The sequence below is a fragment of the Carlito syrichta genome, unplaced genomic scaffold (genome assembly GCF_000164805.1).
Source record: "Carlito syrichta isolate Samal-C Ts95f unplaced genomic scaffold, Tarsius_syrichta-2.0.1 Scaffold305126, whole genome shotgun sequence".
Lineage (NCBI taxonomy): Eukaryota > Metazoa > Chordata > Mammalia > Primates > Tarsiidae > Carlito > Carlito syrichta.
In genome coordinates, this window is record NW_007249222.1 from 70,869 (window position 1) to 91,468 (window position 20,600).

At 35.0% G+C, this 20,600-nt stretch overlaps 2 protein-coding genes and 1 pseudogene across 2 annotated transcripts; 1 reads left to right on the plus strand and 2 right to left on the minus strand.

Annotated features, from left to right (window-relative positions):
• Positions 1-2,060: 2,060 nt before the first annotated feature.
• LOC103263479 (olfactory receptor 52E4-like) lies at positions 2,061-2,999 on the minus strand. The gene has a single exon (XM_008061163.1). It carries the CDS (start codon positions 2,997-2,999, stop codon positions 2,061-2,063), a length of 939 nt encoding a protein of 312 aa, XP_008059354.1.
• Positions 3,000-12,040: 9,041 nt separating this feature from the next.
• LOC103263490 (olfactory receptor 52E1-like) lies at positions 12,041-12,786 on the minus strand (the record flags this gene model as incomplete). Its single annotated transcript, XM_008061172.2, is given in 2 exon segments — positions 12,041-12,201; positions 12,204-12,786. Coding segments are annotated over 2 exon segments (744 nt in total), but the record flags the coding sequence as incomplete, so codon positions are not given.
• A 3,971-nt stretch (positions 12,787-16,757) lies between these two features.
• Positions 16,758-17,503, plus strand: LOC103263491 (annotated as a pseudogene).
• The last annotated feature ends 3,097 nt before the right edge of the window (positions 17,504-20,600 follow it).

Consider the following 20,600-nt stretch of genomic DNA (forward strand, 5'->3'; position numbering starts at 1 on the left):
AGTATTATATACTTTAAGTCCAATCAAGTTTCTCCAAAGTTCATATTTTTGTCCTTTTTATGGCTGTGTAATATTTCATCGTGTATATGTAGCACATTTTTTTAAATCCAGTCTTCTTTCAATGGGCAGCATGGTTGGTTCCATGTGTTTGTGATTGTAAATAGTACTGCAATAAGCATGCATGTGCAGCTATCTTTTTCATAGAGTGATTTGAGTTCCTCTAGGTATATTCCCAGAAGGAGGATTGCAGGGTCATGTGGAAGATCGATTTTTAGATCTTTTAGGAATTACTAACTGTTTTCCACAGAGGTTGTACTAGTTTACACTCTTACCAACTGTGTAGAAGTTTTCCCTTTCCCCTGCATCCTCTCAGGCATTTGTTTTTTGAGTTATTGATGATGGTCACTCCACCTGGTTTTTATCTCATTTTAAAACCAATTTATTTTTCCAATTGGAAGTCCATTTTCAGATAGTTAATCTCCAAATATTTTCTTGCAGTGGAAACTTTTGTTTTTATTCTGTTAATAGTATTTTGAAAGAGTAGAGTTTCTTAATTTTTATAAAACTTAGTTCATTCATTTAGACAATATAACTAGTTACTGATCTTCTACAGTTTCTTTTAAAAGTTTTATAATTTTAGGCTGTACATTTCAGCTTCTGATTGATTTTTACTTCATTTTTATAGAATGTAAACTATAAATTGAAGTACATCTATGTGACTATGTTTGGTCAATTGCTCCAAAATTGTCTATTCTGCATAGATACCTCAGAAGCTGGGTGAAAATCACATATGATCATTTTATATCTCTCCAATATGTGTCCTCAAGGAGAATTTTTCCTATTCTATATACAGGTATTATATATTTTTTACAAATTGTGTTGATAAATATTTTATATTTTAAGCTATTTTAAATGATATTTACACTTCATTTTAAGTAGAGTGCCAATGGTATAACAAATACAACTCTTTGTATAGTAGACTTGGGTGTTATAAACTTGTTAAATTGCCATATGCATTCTATGAGCTTTGCTACATTACACAAAATGTTCTACATAGAAAAATTATGCAATCTGTATATAAACTTTAATTCTTTGTTTCCACTATCAATCATTCTTATTCCCTTTTACTATTATTTCCATTTTTTCTTAATGCTTTGTTTCATTGGTTAAAACTGCCAGTGCAATTTGGAACAGATGTGACAAAAACAGAGACCCTTGCATTTTTTCCTGACATTAGATAGAAATATTTAATCTTTTATCATTAAGTGTGTTAAAAACTGTCTGTTTTTTGATAGATGTCACTTATCTAGATGAGGAAGTTCCCTTGTCTTCATTTTCTGAAACTTTATTGGGGATTGATAATGGATTGTTTCAAATGCTTTCCCCTGCATTTATTAAGATAAACATACATTTTTATTTTGTTTGAGAGTATAATGAAATGCATTCATTATTTTTCAAAAACAAAATTTACCCTATATTTATAAAGTCAATGCGAGTTGGTCATAATATATTAAATAATCATTTAATTCAATTTGTATACATTTTGTTAATCATTTTTACAATTTAATTTATAAAGAAATTTGATATTTTATTTTTATAGAATGCCTTTCTCTGGTTTCAGTATCACTGTAGAGCTAGCAACAGATAATGAGTTTGACTCTTTCAGGGGCAGAATTGAGATAAATAACATGCAGATGGCAATAACTCTTTGCATAAAGTTAAGGAATATTATCTAGATGAAGTGACATTGGCTGAAAAATAAATAGTTGCAGGACAGGATTAGAAAATTCATAGATCAAAGAGTGAAGAATTGTATATTGATATCTTCCTTTTGAATAAAATATCTCCATAATTTTTACTATTGACATGAAGAACATCATTGTCCATACACATTCAGAATTCTCATTATATCTTTTATTTGAGCCTATGTTCTTCTCTCATTTTCAATGAGAAAAAAAGAAAAAAGAAAAATAATTGAAAGTCAAAGTGGAAATTACATAAAGGAACCACTGAGGGAAGGATAACCTGAAATAATTTTTTAACTTTTGAATACATCTGAGTTACTCTTTCTTTACAAATATTTCCATAACTTGATCTCTAATTTGTTTTGTCTTAACCCCATAAATGACTGGATTTAAACAAGGAGGAACTACCACATACAGATTGGCCAGGAGAATATGAATGTAGCGAGGAACATTTCTACCAAATCGGTGAGTCATAAAGGAGAAAAATGCTGGTGTATAAAAGGCTAAGATGACACACACATGTGAACCACATGTGCTAAGAGCTTTGAGTTTGGCATCCCTGGAAGGAAGGCGAAAAACAGCTTGTAGGATCTGAACATATGAGAGGGCAATAAGGATTAAGTCAAAGATCAGGGCAGCGATGGTAAATAACCCATATATGATGTTGACCCTTACGCTAGCACAGGCAAGACGAGCAATTCCCATATGTTCACAGTAGGTATGAGGAATAATGTATTGTCCACAAAAGGGCAATCGTTTGAGAAGAGGGCAGAAGGGGATGACAAGAAGAACTGGCCGTCCCACTACAACAGAGGCCATAATGGCTACTACTTTGTTGGTGAGAATAGTGGTATATCTCAGTGGGTAACAGATGGCAACAAAGCGGTCAATTGCCATGGCCAGGAGTACAACAGATTCCATACCAGTGTAGGTGTGGATAAAGAACATTTGAATGAGGCAGCCCTCAAAGCTTATCTCCCTAAGGTTGAGCCAGAAGATGGCCAGCATTTTAGGGATGGTAGAGGTAGAAAGACCCAGGTCAATTAAAGAGAGAAGAGCAAGAAAGTAGAACATGGGTTGATGAAGACTCCTCTCAGTCTTAATTACGCACAAGATTGTGAAATTTCCCACAAGTGCTATTAGATAAACAACAAAGAAAGGAAAGGCAATCCAGATATGGAAAGCTTCCAGACCTGGGACACCCAGCAAAAGAAAGACTGAGGGATATGAAGCAGTGTAATTGACAGAGGACATCCTGCTGAAGACTCTTGGAAGATATTCTACTGTCTTCTTCAGTATTTCTGGGGAGACACAAAAGAATATATGGCAGTTGGATATTACTACATGCAGTAACATGCTAATTAAATTCTCAAAAACACAGTGGAAGAGAATTAGGGGATAATTAACTATCAGAGATATTTAAATTATTGACTATCCCATTTAATGTTTTATGAAGACTTTGGAAGTTAAACACAGTCTATTCTAGTGGCCTCAAGATGTAATGATTCACGATTGCATTTACCACATTCTTTTGCAAAATGCTCATCCATAAACACATTTTAAGGGATGTTATCTATGTATTACTTTCTAAGTTGAATTGAATCAGGGTAACGATGTGTAGTATGATGTTCACTCAAGAGATGGCATTGGTCAAATGAATGCTAGTGTCACCAGGCAACAGGCAGGGCAGTCAAAGAGAATTGCAAAAGCATGGTTGTCATTTGGGAAGCATAAGATCATTTTGAAGTGATATTTGAAATTCAAGAATGTTGTGGAAGTACAATGACAGTGGAGACATAAGTATGCAGCAGAAGCTCCAACACACCTAACAACTGCATGCATTTGTGATAAGTCTGAGATGCATGGTATTATGTATGATGTGCACAAGGGAAGATATGGGAGACCTCACAGAGCAACAAGTCCTGCAGTAGTTTGCAGTCATCAGAAATGTCTGGACACTGATGGTAACCACGTAAAGCACTTCTTGTATTTGCAGAAGTCAAATATGACTTATATTCATTTGTTGTTATCAGTGGATATTGAGAATTATAATTTTAATACAGATTTTTTCTTTCTTAAAATATGTATGCATTTTTGGCACCCTCTGTATACTAGTATCAACTGAGATAGCTGAGTATCAACTTCAGTAGCTAGAACTTTTGTAACATCAAGTTACCTTGGTTTCTGAATTGATCAGATATGTTAGAGAAAACTCCCCCAAGAAAACTATGAGAAAAATGAGTGAGGAAATGAAATCAGAAGAAATTATTTTGGTCAATAAATTATCCATTTAAATGGTTAATCTGCGTTTTATAGTCTCTGCTCCTGAAGCATTACCTCTCTTTATTTGCTTTAATAAGACTGTGTTTTTAACCTATCTTTATTTTTTTTTTTTTGAGTTGGAGTCTCACTCTGTCACCCAGACTGGAGTGCAGTGGCCGCTCCCGGCCACCACAGCCTCGACCTGCTGGACTCTGGCAATCCTTCCGCCTCAGCCTTCCAAGTAGCTGGAAATACAGGCGCGCGCTACCAAACCCAGCTGATTTTTTGATTTATTGTAGAGATGAGGTCTCGCCAAGTTGCCCAGGTGGGTCTCGAACCCGTGGGCTCAGGCAATTCACTCACCTCAGCCTCCCAAGGCGCGGGTTTACAGGCTGAGCCACCGAGCCCGGCTTAACCTATCTTTTAATGAGACTGCTTTTAAGCTTTTGTTGAGGAATTGATTATAGGTATTATTTTTTACTTTGACAGATGAAAAATTTGTGATTTGCTACATAAATAAATACTGAAAAATATGTGATTCTTTTAATAGAGGTAGAAAAAGTGTTTAATTAAGTTTAGCATCCATGAGTGATACTTAGAAAAGTATTTTAAGAAAACTAGGAAAAAAATAAATTTTCAACTTGATTAAAGGAATCTGAAAAACCTATAATCAATATCATACTGAATGATGAAACACTGGAAATCTTTTCCATGGAATTGGAAATTAGAAATAAATACCAAATACCATCAATTCTATTTATTTATTTATTTATTTATTTAGAGTTGGAATCTCACAGTTGCCCAGGCTGGAGTGCAGTGGCTTGCTCATGGCCACCATAGCCTCAACCAGCTGGACTGAGGCGATCCTTCTGCCTCAGCCTTCCAAGTAGCTGGAACTACAGGAGCAGCCACCACCACACCTGGCTAATTTTTTTAAAATTTATTGTAGAGACAAGGTCTCGCCAAGTTGCCCAGACTGGTCTTGAACCCATGGACTCAGGTAATTCTCTCGCCTTCACCTCCCAATGTGCTAGGATTACAGGTTTGATCCACCACACCCAGCTTACTATTTAATATTTTACTGGCGATTCTAACAGTAAAATATGTCAAGATAACAAAATAAAAATGTATCAAGATTGTCAATATTAATAAATTTTTAAGTCTTATTCTAAAGTAATTATAGGAATATCCTAAATTCATTAGAAAAAGAATAACAAGTAGGAGGTTTTGTATTAAAGATATTCAAACTTATTATACAACTAGAGTAATCAATTTGGTATTTGCACAATAGGCAGTTTGGTATTTGCACAATTATGAAAATATAGATCAATGAAACAGAATAGAAAGATCAGAATATACAAATTTTGTATGTTCAGCTTAATTTTATTAAGAAATCAATGTAATAATTCAAGAAAGATAGTTAATGCCAGTAATAATATAATAATAACTATAACAGTGCTCTTCTGTGTATTATCAGATTAAAAAATTATAATTAGGAAAGTGAGTATGAAAGGCACAGACTGGGGGGAAATGTTCACAATCTTTATTTCCGAAAAAATAATTAGTGCCAAGAACACATAAGTATGCTTACAACTAAAAAAAAAAAAAAAAAAAAAAAAAAAGAAAAGAAACCAAGGAAAAAACTTTAAAAACAGATCTAAACTAACAGTTTTCTAATAAAAATGTACAAATGACATTACAATTCTCAAAACCATTAGGCATCAGGAAATGTACATTAAAAGTGTAATGATGTGTTATTATACATTTGCTAGAACAGCTAAAATTAAAAAGCATGACAACAAATTTTGGCAAGAATGTAGAGCAATAGATTCAGCTACTTTGATAGCATGAACTGAAAAAGAAGCAAAATTGGGAGGATAAATATTAGTTTCTTATAAATTTATGAGAGTCATTACACACATTCACTAGCTGCATATATTTACAAACAACATGTATAAGAATGTTCATAGCAACTTTATTTAAAATTTCCCTAAAGTGAAAACAATGCAAATACTCATCAACAAGTGAATAGATAAATCAATCTTGGAATAATAGGTGATTTAATTTTATTTGGCGATAAAGATGGATTGATTATTTATGCATGAAACAGCACAGATTAATCTAAACTCATTATGCTGAACCAGTGATTACTACTAGTAACAAAAGAGTATTCATTACATTATTTCATGTACATGAAGTTTTAGAACATACATACACACAGTATGTGTTGAAAATATTAAGTCAGTTGTTGCTAGGTGCTGAAAGGGTCAAATATTGACTGAGAAGAAACATAAGAGGATGTTTCAACATGATGAAACAATTCTGTATCTTTATAGTGGTATTGGCTATACAAATAAATTGTTTGCTATATTCTCCAAGTTTGAACTGGTTGTTGAAGATAAAGTGTACATATTTTTAAATGCACAAATATTTTTCAAAGTTTACAGATGATATTAGTATGTTTTAACAAATGTACATTTTACTTTCAACAACCAACTCAAACTTGGAGAAAATAGCTGAATCCTTACAATTGTTGAAATTAGATGATGGGATTGTGCTTCTCTGTTTAATGTGTATATATTTTAAATCTTCCATAATAAAATGGTATAAAATATAAACTCGGAAAAATATGTGTCATCATTCATATTTCACAATCTAAAAAATATCATTTGCTTTCATAAGATGTTCGACTTGGGGACTTCTTTAAGACAGAATATTATATTCGAATAGGATGTTAATTCATCTGACACAATTAATAAAGTAAAAAATCCTGACATCTGACTACAATATTTTACAATTACACTCAAAAAGAATAAAATAAAATATATAATATAATCCTGATATTTTTATTCTTATTTATAATCCATCAGCTTTTAGTCAAATACCAACCATTATATTTTCTTTACAATACTTTGCAAGAGTTTACTGATAATTGAGAACACTTTAAATAACGATGAATTCAGTGGGAATTACACAACCACAAAACATGCCAGGGTTGAATCCTAGGTTGTACCCTACTACTCCATATAAGTCTTCTCAAATGTATCATTTATAAGTATCATAATATTTTTATGCTTTGTAAAAACATCTCAAACATACTTCTGAACACATTCAACCAAATTTCATATTCCTTTCTTGCTAAAGTTAACAACTAATTTCAGGAAACCAGAAGCCTAATCAACTCGAATTGTACCAATTGGGATGGACTTAAGGATATATATTTTTTTCTCCAATTTGGATATGTACTTTTATTTTTATTTTTTGCTTTATTTGACTGAACCTGTATACCAGTAAAAGCCCATCAAAGAAAATATATTTTACTGGCACTGTGCTAAATTATGCAAATATTCTCTTTTAAATTTTATAACAACTATATGAGTATATGCTATTATCTTACCTGTTTTACAGGAAAACCAGGCTAAGATTAAGAGAGTCTAAGTAACCTGTTCAAGGTGACTCACAACCAAAGTTGTATGGTTAGAAATAAAACATGTACCTGTCTCCATATTACAAAATTTCCTTTGGACAATAATGCTTTTGCTAAGGTAGGTATACAAGAAGGGAGCCATTATAAGTTCGGAAAGGAAAGTCTGTTGTTCAAAACTCCACAGCTATTTAAAGCCTCTAGACGAAGGAAAATAAGAAATATAATTTTGTATAGTTAATAGTATACTTGTTTATTTTTATTTCTTTCTGTGTGATTCTCTGTGTTCAGCAGTCAGAATCTAAAATTAAAGGAAAAAAATGTATGTGTTTGCCCTTCAAGAATAAAAAGAAAAGGATTGACAGTTTAGACTATAAATCACCTGGACTTGAATTGATGGGAGGCTGGGAATGGTCCCAGAAGAGGAAGAGATGAGACTGGAAGAAAGAGAGAAAACCCTAAGAAGTTGAGTGAATCTTGGCACTTAAATAAGTGAAAATATGTTGGCTTTGATAGGAGCACACAAAATAAAAGTGAATTTCTGGGAGCGATTTTAGCGAAAAAAATCTTTTAGAATTAATATGTGTAAAATAGAACCTGGCATACTCTCAACCCCATTTTCTGTTGTGCTCATGATACAACTGATAAATAGATCTCATTAGATGAATCTAAATGAATCTAAAATAAACTTTCAGTGATTTAAATTTAAACAAAGATAGCATCAATGCAGAGAACTTTAAACTGTTGAGTCTGCTTGGGCAAAGCTTATCTCTTATATCTACAGATAAAGTCATTCTTCTCCTTTATACCTGTGATTCTGCCACCATTAAGGGACAATTATCTGTTTCACTATTTCCTTTATAATGACTCCAATTCTAGAATTACAAATATTTGGCAAATATATCTATAATAACAACCTATATCTAATATTTAAAGTAGATACTGGTTATCTATCATTATATTATTTTTTATTGAGCCTAAGTAGATTCAAAGCCAGACCCTCTCAAAACTTCTGACATTCACAATCCATTGATAGATGTTAACTTTACAGATGAACCAGACTTTTCTTCCTTTTCTCAAAAGTTGTGAGGATACAGGTTTATTTGAAGGTCCTATAATTTATATGGTTTTGGGTTTGACTAGCAGATAGATCCTCTTACTATTCTATTCTTTCTAACAGACATTCAATCAGTGTCAGATTCAACCATAGAATCTTTTCCTTCATAGCAGAGCCCGTCTGTTTCCTGAGGGTCATTAGGAATCAGCTGGTTTGGTATTCAGGGCAACTCCTCCTTCTGGACTCGAGAAACATAAATTTATGTCTTTACTCTCCCACTTAGCAAAGCCTTTAGCCAAATCATCCCCTGAGTCTTATTTTATTTATTTATCTGTAGAAGTTGAGATAATCATAGCATCAGTCTTATGTGACTCTAATGTTCAGAAAATTAGCTGTTGCCTATGAAATACCTAATGAAATGTCTTGACACTGAGTCCAGAATAACATTAGCTGGCATAATTTGTCGTTATTATTCTCCATTTCCATGAATCATGGTGCTAATGTTTGACTTTTACATAAAATACAACATATTGCTAATAGCATAGACATTACTCTAGAAAAGATCATGTGAAAAGAGCTCCCACCATTTAGTCTAAATTGAAAGTAAAGACTCTCATTGAATAGTTGCCTCTGTTCTAAAACATGTTCCTAATATTAAAGGCATATTCAGAATATGTAGTTAGGGAACAAATAGAAAAACTTTTAGAACTTTTTCATTGATAATCATGTAGGAAATACTTTCTGCCTTGTATAAATGTACAGATTAATTGAGTTTTGCTTTGAAACATGGAGTATGTAGGTTAGAATTAACTCAGACAAATATAGGACTCTGTAACTCAAATTTGCAATTTCTATTACTACAACTGTGAAAAACACTACCACTTTTACAGAATCTCATTCTTCAACACAGGTTTATATGCAAATAGGACAGGTATTGAAATCCTTGTTTTGCAACTCAGAGTGCAAAGGCCAACCCCAAGGTCATACAGTTAATAAGAAACAGCAACTATTTCAAAGAGGCCACTCTATTACCTACGACATTGTTCTCTCTGATATAGTCCATGGTTCTGATCACTGGTCACTCACTTAGGCCAATATCTTCAGTAAAAGTGCACCACATAGTGTATAGGTGTTCCTTCTCTGTGGTATAAGCTGAAATAAAAAAGCCCAGCCCTTTTATCCGTGACATATCTGTAAATGGTAATACCTGATATGACTTCCAGAAGCTCTCCACAATATCCACTGAGTTGGGTTGCCCCACCTGTCTGAACCTTTCTGTGGGAGAGTTCCACAAGTATATAATATAACCTGGGCTCCCTTGCCACAGACACCATTCTGCCTCTTCTTGAAGTGTCAGTTTGGCCTTTATACTCAGGATCCCTCAAGAGGAATACTTTATAAAGAGAAGCTAATTTCTCTAAGAAGGACACCCGGGTCATTCTCTTCAGAGACTGATAAGAGTGTCTGAGAGTTTGAGTTAAAATGTTTGGACACTCTTGGTTCAAAACTGTACCTAAAGAGCCAGGACTCTCTTGTATGCCATCTTTAAGGCACACCAAATTTTTATGTCATTTAACTTCATTTCCAGATTTTTATATCCATTAAGTTTCTTGAATTATTTTGAACATGGTCTCTTCAATTTGGAATATATATATTTTCAAGCATGTCCCCCTCAGTTTCTTTCACATTTTTGAATTAATAGCTATGATCACTGCTTTACATAATTCTTTTTGAAAATTAAATTGCCATGTTTACTCCTAAATGATATTTGGTTGTCTATTTTATAGTCTGTTTCTACATTAACTCATAGCAGAGAAATTTTTTAGATAGTCCTGGGAATAAATAATTTATTTGAAATCCTGTGTTACATTACTATATGCAATATACTTCACTTCTGAATCCCTACTTACATATTATAAAATGTGAACTACCCTAAGGAACTAAATGTAATTCATAGAACATAGTAAGTGGTCAATAAATGGTAGATGTTATTATTGGTAGTCATATTACCTATTGTTTCATAGTGATTATATACTTTCTAAATTATATGGAATTATACGTGCTTCTTTCTATCCCTGCTGTATTTAAAAAGATAATTTTTTCTTACTAGTATTGTTTTTTTAAGTATCATTTAAATGCAAAGTTTATGTACTTATTTTATTTCACAGTTGTTTAATATGTTCAGGTTGTATATTTTTTGTTTACTTAGATGAGAAAAAAGGAAGATTATTTTCTGACTTTAAAAATGCTACTTATTCCAACCTAATATATAATATCAATGTTTTTTGTGCTGTTTTCTTAGTATGTGTCAAAGTACTAGTCTAGAGTTTGATTCTACCAATTTGTATATATTTCATATATATGCTTACTTTCTCATTTATAGGTTCATTGAATATTTTGACAAAAAGAGTGGTAAATAAAAACCTTAGGGCATATATGCTTTCTGTTTGATGAGTCTGTAAATATTTTACTTAACACTGCCATCTTTGCTTGTTGTGATGTTTCACTAGTCATGGAAATTAATTTTATGATATTACTGATCTCCTCTTTCACTGTGCATTCTTACATTCAAATTGTGTCACTCCAAGCCAATCCAAGATGGCAAGGTGTTATCCTGAAGTGAAATGGGAAAAAAAAAGTTCATGCCTTTGCATTTTGTGCTCAAACTCTAACCTTGCTAGCTTGGTGTAATATTGCTCTCTTGTGAAAAAAATAACTTTATACCCTGTCTGTGCAGATACTTGGCTATGTATAAAGCTTCTATTTCTTCAGATAGACAGATTTTGGTATGTCTATTCACCTGTCCATTTCTGTCCTGTTACCTCCTCTGTATGCCTTCTTTTCCACATCATATCATTGCCTCAATTTTCTCAGCTATAAAATGGGAGCACTTAGAATGCTTCCATTTTATTGTAGATTTAAGAATTTAGTGAGTTGGCCGGGCTCGGTGGCTCAGCCTGTAATCCCATGCTTTGGGAGGCCGAGGTGAGTGGATTGCCTGAGCCCATGAGTTCGAGACCCGCCTGGGTAACTTGACGAGACCTCATTTCTACAATAAATAAAAAAATTAGCTGAACATGGTAGCGCAGTAGTTCCAGTAGTTCCAGCTACTTGAAAGGCTGAGGTGGAAGGATCGCCGGAGCCCAGCAGGTTGAGGCTATGGTGGCCGGGAGCGGCCACTGCACTCCAGTCTGGGCGACAGAGTGAGACTCCAACTCAAAAAGAAAAAAAAAGAATTTAGTGAGTTAATACTTACAAAGTTATGAAAATTTTGCCTGTTTGATAATATGTATCTTATAATTGTTTGTCATTATAATGATGCTAGATACTTTTTATCAATGTTACATGCTTTTTCATATAAATGCTATTATATTTATCACATAATTGTTGACATTTGTGATATGTACTAGGAACTATGCCTATATCAGAGATATTATGAATCTGTACATTAGACTCTAAGTTCTTCAGAACTCATAATAATTCAATTTTGAGACTAGAAATTTCCATTTTTTTTCCTACTCAGGCCTCTTAATCTCTGAAGTCCAAATTTTATCATTTATTTTTGAAAATTCTAATTACCGTCTCTCTTATCTGCTTAGTTCTCACTCCATAAATAACAGGATTGAGAGCAGGTGGTATGACTACATAAAAGTTGAAAAGAAGAATATGGATGTATTGAGGAACATTTTGGCCAAACTGGTGGGTCATGAAAGAAAAAATGCTGGTGTATAGAAGGCCAAGATGACACAGACATGGGAGCCACAGGTGCTGAGTGCCTTCAGTCGGGCATCCCTGGAAGGTAGGTGGAAGACAGCATGGAGGATCTGGGTATAGGAGAGGATAATGGCTATGATGTCAAACACCAGGATAGTTATGGCACATAAACCATAGATGATGTTGACCCTTATACTGGCACAGGACAGTCGGGCAATACCCATGTGTTCACAGTAGGTATGGGGGATGACTTGGTGTCCACAGAAGGGCAGTCTTAGGATGAGTAGAACAAAGGGGATTGCGATGGTTAAGGGCCTCAGAAGGATAATCAATGCTGTAACTGATACCACCTTGTTTGTCAACACCAATGTGTAGCGAAGAGGATCACAGACGCCCACATAGTGGTCATAGGCCATGGCCACGAGCACAATAGACCCCATGCCAGTGCACAAGTGGATAGAGAACATCTGGATGAGACAACTGACAAAAGTGATCTCTCTCAGGCTGAACCAGAAGATGCCAAGCATCTTAGGGATGATGGATGTAGATAGGCCCAGGTCAATACATGACAGAATGGCCAGATTAGATTAATTTGGGGAGTTTTATGAAAATTGTGAGGTGCTCTTTCATATCTAATAATTCAAACTCTAAGTCAGCACTTTGAATTTGTATTTTTTTTTTTGAGTTGGAGTCTCACTTTATTGCCTAGACTGGAATGCAATGGCCGCTCCCAGCCACCGCAGCCTTGACCTGCTGGGCCCCGGCGATCCTTCCGCCTCAGCCTTCCAAGTAGCCAGAATTACAGGCATGCGCTACCACGCCCGGCTGATTTTTTGATTTATTGTAGAGATGAGGTCTCGCTGCCCAGGCGGGTCTCGAACCCCTGGGCTCACGCAATCCACTCACCTCAGCCTCCCAAAGGTGCAGGATTACAGGCTGAGCCACCGAGCCTGGCCTGAATTTGTATTTTTATCTAATACTGAAGTCGCTGGCTATTATGTAAAGCCAGGACTTAAAAACCCACAGCTATGAAACCCTTCTTTCAATGTCTGTTTATAGGAAGTGCTGGGGAAGCCTACTTTTCTTTTTTTTTTTGAGTTAGAGTCTCACTCCATTGCCCAGGCTAGAGTGCAGTGGCACACTCATGGCCTCCCCAGCATCAACCCATGGGTTCAGGCGATCCCTCCGCCTCAGCCTTCCAAGTAGCCGGAACTACTGGAAAATGCAAATCAAAACCACAATATCACTTCATATATGTTAGAATAAATATTATAACAACACCAAAAAGACAATAAATTTTGGCAAAGTGTGGAGAAATTGGAACCCTTGTACAATGATAGTGAGAATGCAAAATGGTGCAGTCAGTGTAGAGATTTCTCAAAAATTAAATATAGAGCTACCATACTACCCAGCAATCTAACTTCTGAGTATTTGTCTAACAATTGAAAGCAGAACAGTTAGTAACATAGATACTAGCACTTCCCATTTTAAAATGTTCATCAACAAATAAGCAAACTGTGGTATGTATATTTATATATATGATGAATGTTATTCTGCTCTTCAAAGAAGGAAATTCTTCAACATATGGACAACATGGCTAAAACTCGAAGACATTTTGCTAGGTGATATAAACTCATCATGGAAAGATGAATACAATATGATTCACCCTATACAAGGTATATAAAATAGTTAAACTCATAGAAGAGAATAACAAAATGATAGTTGTTGGTGATGAAGAGAGGAAGAGGAAATGGAATGTTGTTCAATCAAGTTTACAAAATTTTAGAGATAAAAGATGAATCCATTCTAGAGATCTAAAATACAATATTATGGCTCCAGATAATAATAAAAATATGTTCAGAAGGTAAATCTCATATTAATTGTCTTACCACAATTTTTTTTTAAATGACTATAGTATTGGTGCAATATTGGGCAACAATGATCAACGAGATCAAATTATATACAAGGTCTTTAGAAAAAAGACACACAGGCCGGGCATGGTGGCTCAAACCTGTAATCTCAGCACATTGGAAAGCCAAGGTGAGAGAATTGCCTGAGTACAGGGGTTGAGACTAACCTGGACAACTTGGCGAGACCTCGTGTCTACAATAAATCAAAAAAGTAGCAGGGCATGGTGGCTCGTACCTACAGTTCCAGCACTTGGAAGACTGAGGTGGAAGGGTCGCCTGAGCCCAGCAGGTCAAGACTGCAGTGGCACTCCAACCTGGTCAACAGAGTGAGACTCCAACTCAAAAAAAAAAAAAAGAAAAAAGAAAAGAAAAGAAAGAAAGATGTATGAGTGATGCTGTTCACAATAAAAACTGTACTATCAAGTAAACGTTATTTATAGATTTTATAGCCCATTGAATAGTAAATGAAATAGGAGGAAATACAAATAAAAATAATGCTATAAACAATTTTAAGAATGCTTGAGTCAAGAAAATAGGAAGAAATTCTATGAGGGTGGAAAAGGGAAAAGTATAAAAGAAATGGAAAGACACACATACATACACACAGACACTCATATACCCTGGAGAGAGAGAGAGAAAAGAGAGAGGGGAGAGGGAGGAGAGAGTAAAGGAAGGAGGGAGAGAGAGAGAGAGAGAGAGAAAGAGAGAGAACAGAGGGATGGAGAGAGAGGAGATCAAGAGCATTATCTGTAGACTGGAAATAATACGAGAGATAAAGCTGAGGAGGAAATATTAGCTTCAGGTTGGAGTAAGAATACCTTCACAACTAGATAGAAGAGGAGTGGAAAGATTCGAAAGTGTTGCTTGTTTGTGTGATATGGTTAGTGTTCTGGGAGACATGAAGAGAAAGTACTGAGAGTTAAAAATAAGATACAATGTAAGAAAAATGCAAGTGTAACAGATCTACTAATGCCAATGTAAAAGGAAACTAAAGAACACAGGAGGGGATTTTCACATACCTTAGTCCACCTAAAGGGGCATCGACTGGCTTCAATCTGTAACTTTTCTTCAGAAACCAGAGCTATTGGCAAATGAGTAGTTTCAGAGGTTCAGGTCTGAGTTGTGGGCAGACAGATTTAACAGATGAATTAAAGGACAGTAATCAATGGAAATAGCTGCAGAGGTATGGGATGGGATCCAGTTTGGTTAGAAGAGCAGGTGAAAAAGAATAAACCAAGAGCAAGAGAAATTGGTGTGGCCTTACAATGATGTGACAGGAAAAAGTCTTGAATGGTCTGAAAAAAAGAATGTGAGGAAGACTCGGAGTTTAATAAGCTGTGGCAGGTATGTATGCTAATAAGAGGGAATATCAAACTGTGGAAGAAATAGCAGATGATAAGTGGCTATGAACAGAAGTTGAAGCCAATTGGTAATATTAGGCCAGATCTTTCTGTCATAGGATGTGAAATAGAAATGACACTGGTTAACCATCTTGGCGTTATTGTTTCTATTTTGGTATTATTGTTTTGGGTATTAGTCTTTCTACCCATGCATTAAAATCTTCCACTACAACTTCATCATGAAAACTTAATACTACATAAAACATGAAATTTAAATGCTTCATAGAGTAACAGAGTCAGCCGGGGTTTGCTACTGCCATTGTTGCTTTATAACTTCATCTTTATCTCTTCTGCTATTTTCAGCAATCAGTTGTAAAATGTAATGGAGATGCCATCTCACTTTTTCAACTATATCCACCATGAGTCTGTATTTTCTGGTTTTAGTACTATCTACCTAATGATAATGATGTTCATATCTGATGATGGAGGTACAGCTGTTGACTTAATGGCTTTCCCCCACTGACCTTAAAACTTTTTAAATGCTTTTGTGCAAATCCTGCCTACACAGGCTATAGCAATTGGGAGGATTGTTGCCTGGGATAAAAAGGAAAATGCACATGTAGAAACCTCAAAGAGCTGAGACAAGAGGATTGTCTGAGCCCAGGGGTTCAAGACCAGCCTGGGCAATTTGGCAAGACCTTGTTTCTACAATAACTTAAACAATTAACTGGACATGGTGGCACATGCCTGTAGTTTCAGGTACTCGGAAGGCTGAGGCCGAAGGATTGCCTGAGCCCAGGAAGTGGAGGCTGTGGTGGCCGTGAGAGTGCCACTGCATTCCAGGCTGGGTGACAGAGTGAGACTCCAACTCAAAAAATAAAAATAAAAATCTCAAAGAAACCATACATTGTATCATTTTTTAAACTTCCAAGATATAAAGAACTTCCTTAAGAAGAATAACAAGGCATGATTCATTTCTGTGCACCAAATATCTAACCATCTACCTGATATGTTATTGGTCCTTCATAAAGGTTTACTTAACTATTTTGTACCTATGGATGAAAATAAGTGAGATAAAGTTGATAACATTGATTAGTTTTATAAAACCAAATAAAACATCATGTTTTAAGATTTCATAAAATTCATGCAGTTATGTCATGATGAGCTTGGTTATTAGAAAAGATAAAACATATTTTTATATAATTTTGTAGGAAATCCATAACACTGGATAAGAAGATCTGAAGCCTCTTAATGAATGAGATTTCTGATCCATGATAAGTGAAACTGTAAAAGAACTTCAGAAGAATGGTTCCTCCTAATGACACACAGTTCCACCCCTACTTTTTTCTCCTTCTTGGAATTCCAGGGCTAGAAGACATACATATGTGGATTGGTTTTCCATTTTGTGTAGTATATTACACTTCCCTATTGGGAAAGATTACAGTTATTTAATGATCTGGACTGAACACAGTCTCTGTCGGCCTATGTTTTACTTTCTGGCCATTCTGTCATGTATTGACCTGGGCCTATCTACATCCATCATCCCTAAGATGCTTGGCATCTTCTGGTTCAGCCTGAGAGAGATCGCTTTTGTCAGTTGTCTCATCCAGATGGTCTCTATCCACTTGTGAACTGGCATGGAGTCAACTGTGCTCGTGGCCATGGCCTATGATCGCTATGTGGCCATCTGTGATCCTCTTCGTTACACATTGGTGTTGACAAACAAGGTGGTGTCAGTTACAGCATTGATTATCCTTCTGAGGCCCTTAACCATCGCAATCCCCTTTGTTCTACTCATCCTAAGACTGCCCTTCTGTGGACACCAAGTCATCCCCCATACCTACTGTGAACACATGGGTATTGCCCGACTGTCCTGTGCCAGTATAAGGGTCAACATCATCTATGGTTTATGTGCCATAACTATCCTGGTGTTTGACATCATAGCCATTATCCTCTCCTATGCCCAGATCCTCCATGCTGTCTTCCACCTACCTTCCAGGGATGCCCGACTGAAGGCACTCAACACCTGTGGCTCCCATGTCTGTTGTTAAAATTGATCACCTGACTGGGGTAGTGTTTATTGGGATGATCTTTGTCTCTCACATTCATACTTATTCTTTTTGTTTGTTTGTTTGTTTTGTTTTGTTTTGCTTTGTTTTTTGAGTTGGAGTCTCACTCCATTGCCCAGACTGGAGTGCAGTGGCCACTCCCGGTCACTGCTGCCTCGAGTTGCTGGGCTCCTGCGATCCTTCCACCTCAGCCTTCCGAGTAGCCAGAATTACAGGCACCTGCTACCACACCCGGCTGATTTTTGATTTATTGTAGAGATGAGGTCTCGCCAAGTTGCCCCAGCAGGTCTCGAACCCGCGGGCTCAGGCAATCCACTCACCTCAGCCTCCCAAAGCACGGGATTACAGGCTGAGCCACCGAGCCCAGCTCATATTTATTCTTTCAAAATAAGTTACAATAGGTAGTCAACAATTAACCAATGGGCAGTTATGCCACACCTCCCTGAGAGTGACATATTCTCATAAATTGCTTAGAATTTTCCTTTATGAGCAATTTGTCTATTTCCTCTATTTGTTTGTTTAATAAATCATTTGTTTATATTAGGTGAACTTATGGACACTATTTTATAATTTAGTCTATAATTCACTACTAGTTTATTTTGTCAAAATGTCCAGCTTTGGGCATTGGAAAAACCTTCAGTGGTTTCTATCTCTTTAACATACTCCCAAAATTGTGTGTTTTAAATTTTGAGGAATTTTGGGGAGCCACTGTCTTATATGACAAGAAATTCTAGGCTTAGTATGTTTATTACCTTACCTAACTGTAGAATGAGATATGTCACCAAAGATCACAGGGGTTTTTTTGTGGATAGTAGAGTTACAAACAAATTTCTGAGTGTTTTTGTGCTCTTTGCTACTGATGTGTCATTGATTTAAAGTCCTTTAAATGGAAGAAGAAAATATATGTATACATAGAATACATTAACATATTTATATACACATATCTACATATATGTATTTCGATCTATCAATTTGTAAATCTTTTTATCTATCTGTCATCATCAATTTAAACCTAAACATAGTCATTCCTCTAATTTTAATTTATTACCATGTGAATTATTCTAGTATCATTCCATGCTTATTTGTAAAATCCCACTCCAGCAGTAAACAAGCTGGCACCCATCATCTGCCATTCATTTACATAATTGTTCAATAGCAGTATAAATATGCAACTGTTACAACTGTAAATCTATAACCCTACAAAAAATCTTTATAGAGTTCAGTGCTTAGGTATAGTTCTTTTGCCTTTAGTTAAAGACTCCACTCACTTTCATATTTGGCTAGTACATTTTCCCTATTTAATTTAGTGAGAATATTTCCTGCCTGTATTCCTAATACGCTGACATTCTTTTGTCACGTTTTGCATTTTATTCTGGGATTTCCTGAACTCCTATTTTTATTTTGCACACATTAAGGCCATCTTTTGTGTTTTAAAATTCCATGGTTTTGGTCAAATATATGTTGGTAGTCATGTACCATTACAGCACCATATGCAATGGTTTCACCTCCCCAAATATTCCTTTCTGCTTTACATGGTCAACATCTATCCACTCCTTCACCATCTAGCAACCACTGACTGATATGTTTACTGTCTCTATAGTTTTGTCTTTTCCAAAGTATAATTTTATGGGAATTATACAATATAAACTATGTTAAGATGGCTTATTTCACTTAGCAATATGTATTTAAATTACTATATCTTTATTTAAGAAGGTATCTCATCTTTTATCAGTACTGAACAATGTTGTACTGTATAAATGTACCGTAGCTTGTCTATCCACTCACCTGTTAAAAGGCATCTTGATTACTGCCAGGTTTTTTGCAATTATAAATGAAGCTGTTTTAAATAACCAGGCTCAAGATATTTTGTAGATATATTTAGTTTTCAAATAAGTTTGGTAAATTTCTCAGTACATAACTGCTGCATTATATGGCAGAACCATACTAGCTTTGTAAGAAACAGCCAAACTTTTATCCAAAGTGACTATACCATTTCTTTCAATAATGTTCTGTTGATTTCAGTGTACAGATTACCTTTATTATATTTGCTCCTAAATATTTTGTTTTTATACTATTGTAAATGGAATTGTTTTCTTAATTTTTTTCATATAGTGTGTCATTAGTGTGTGGAAACACTACTGATTTGTTTAGTAATTTTGTAGCCTGCAACTTTAGTAAATTTTGGGGGGGTAAAATCTTTACAGTTTTTAAATATATAAGATCATGTAGACAGCAAAAAGAGAAAATATTACTTATTTTCCACTGATGCTTTTTGTTTATTTTTCTTGCATAAGCTATAGCTTTAAAGGACTTCTAACAGTATGTTGAACAGTAGTGGTGAGAGGGGACATCATTGTCTTGTTATGGATTTTCAAGGAAAAGTTTTCAACTTTTCGCCATTGAGTATGGTGTTAGCTCTGGGCTTGTTATCTGTGACCTTTATTATGTTGAGAAACATTACCTCTATACCTAATTTGCTTAAAGTTTTTATTATGAAATGATGTTAAATTTTATCAAATTTTTTTTGGCATTTATAAAAACAATCACATGATTTTTGTCCTCCGTTCTGTTAATATGGTGAATCACATTATTTATTTGCATACATTGAAACACCATTACATCATTACATCCCATGGATAAATCTCACATGATCATGGTGATTGATCCTTTTTTAATGTAATTTTGAATGTGGTTTGCTAAAATGTTTGCATCTCTGTTCATATTTTCCTTTATTGTCTTGTAGTGTCTTTGTTTTACTTTGGTATCTGGGTATTACTGTCCTCATAAAATGAGTGTGGAAGTATATGTAATTGCTATTTACCAATAAAAATAAAACAAAACTACAAAAAATAAATAAATAAAGTGGCTCTGCCACTTTACATTCCCCCAAAATATGAAATAAATATTTTATGATTCTGCAGCCTTCCCTGCCCTTGATGTTGAATCTTCTAAAACATGAAAATAAATTATCTCTCCATTATTTAGAAATTCTTTGTAACCACAGGCATTTGTGGCTCATTTCTGACTTTAAAGAAAATATTTGTAAACTTCCATGATTATGACTTTGCATGATGAAGTT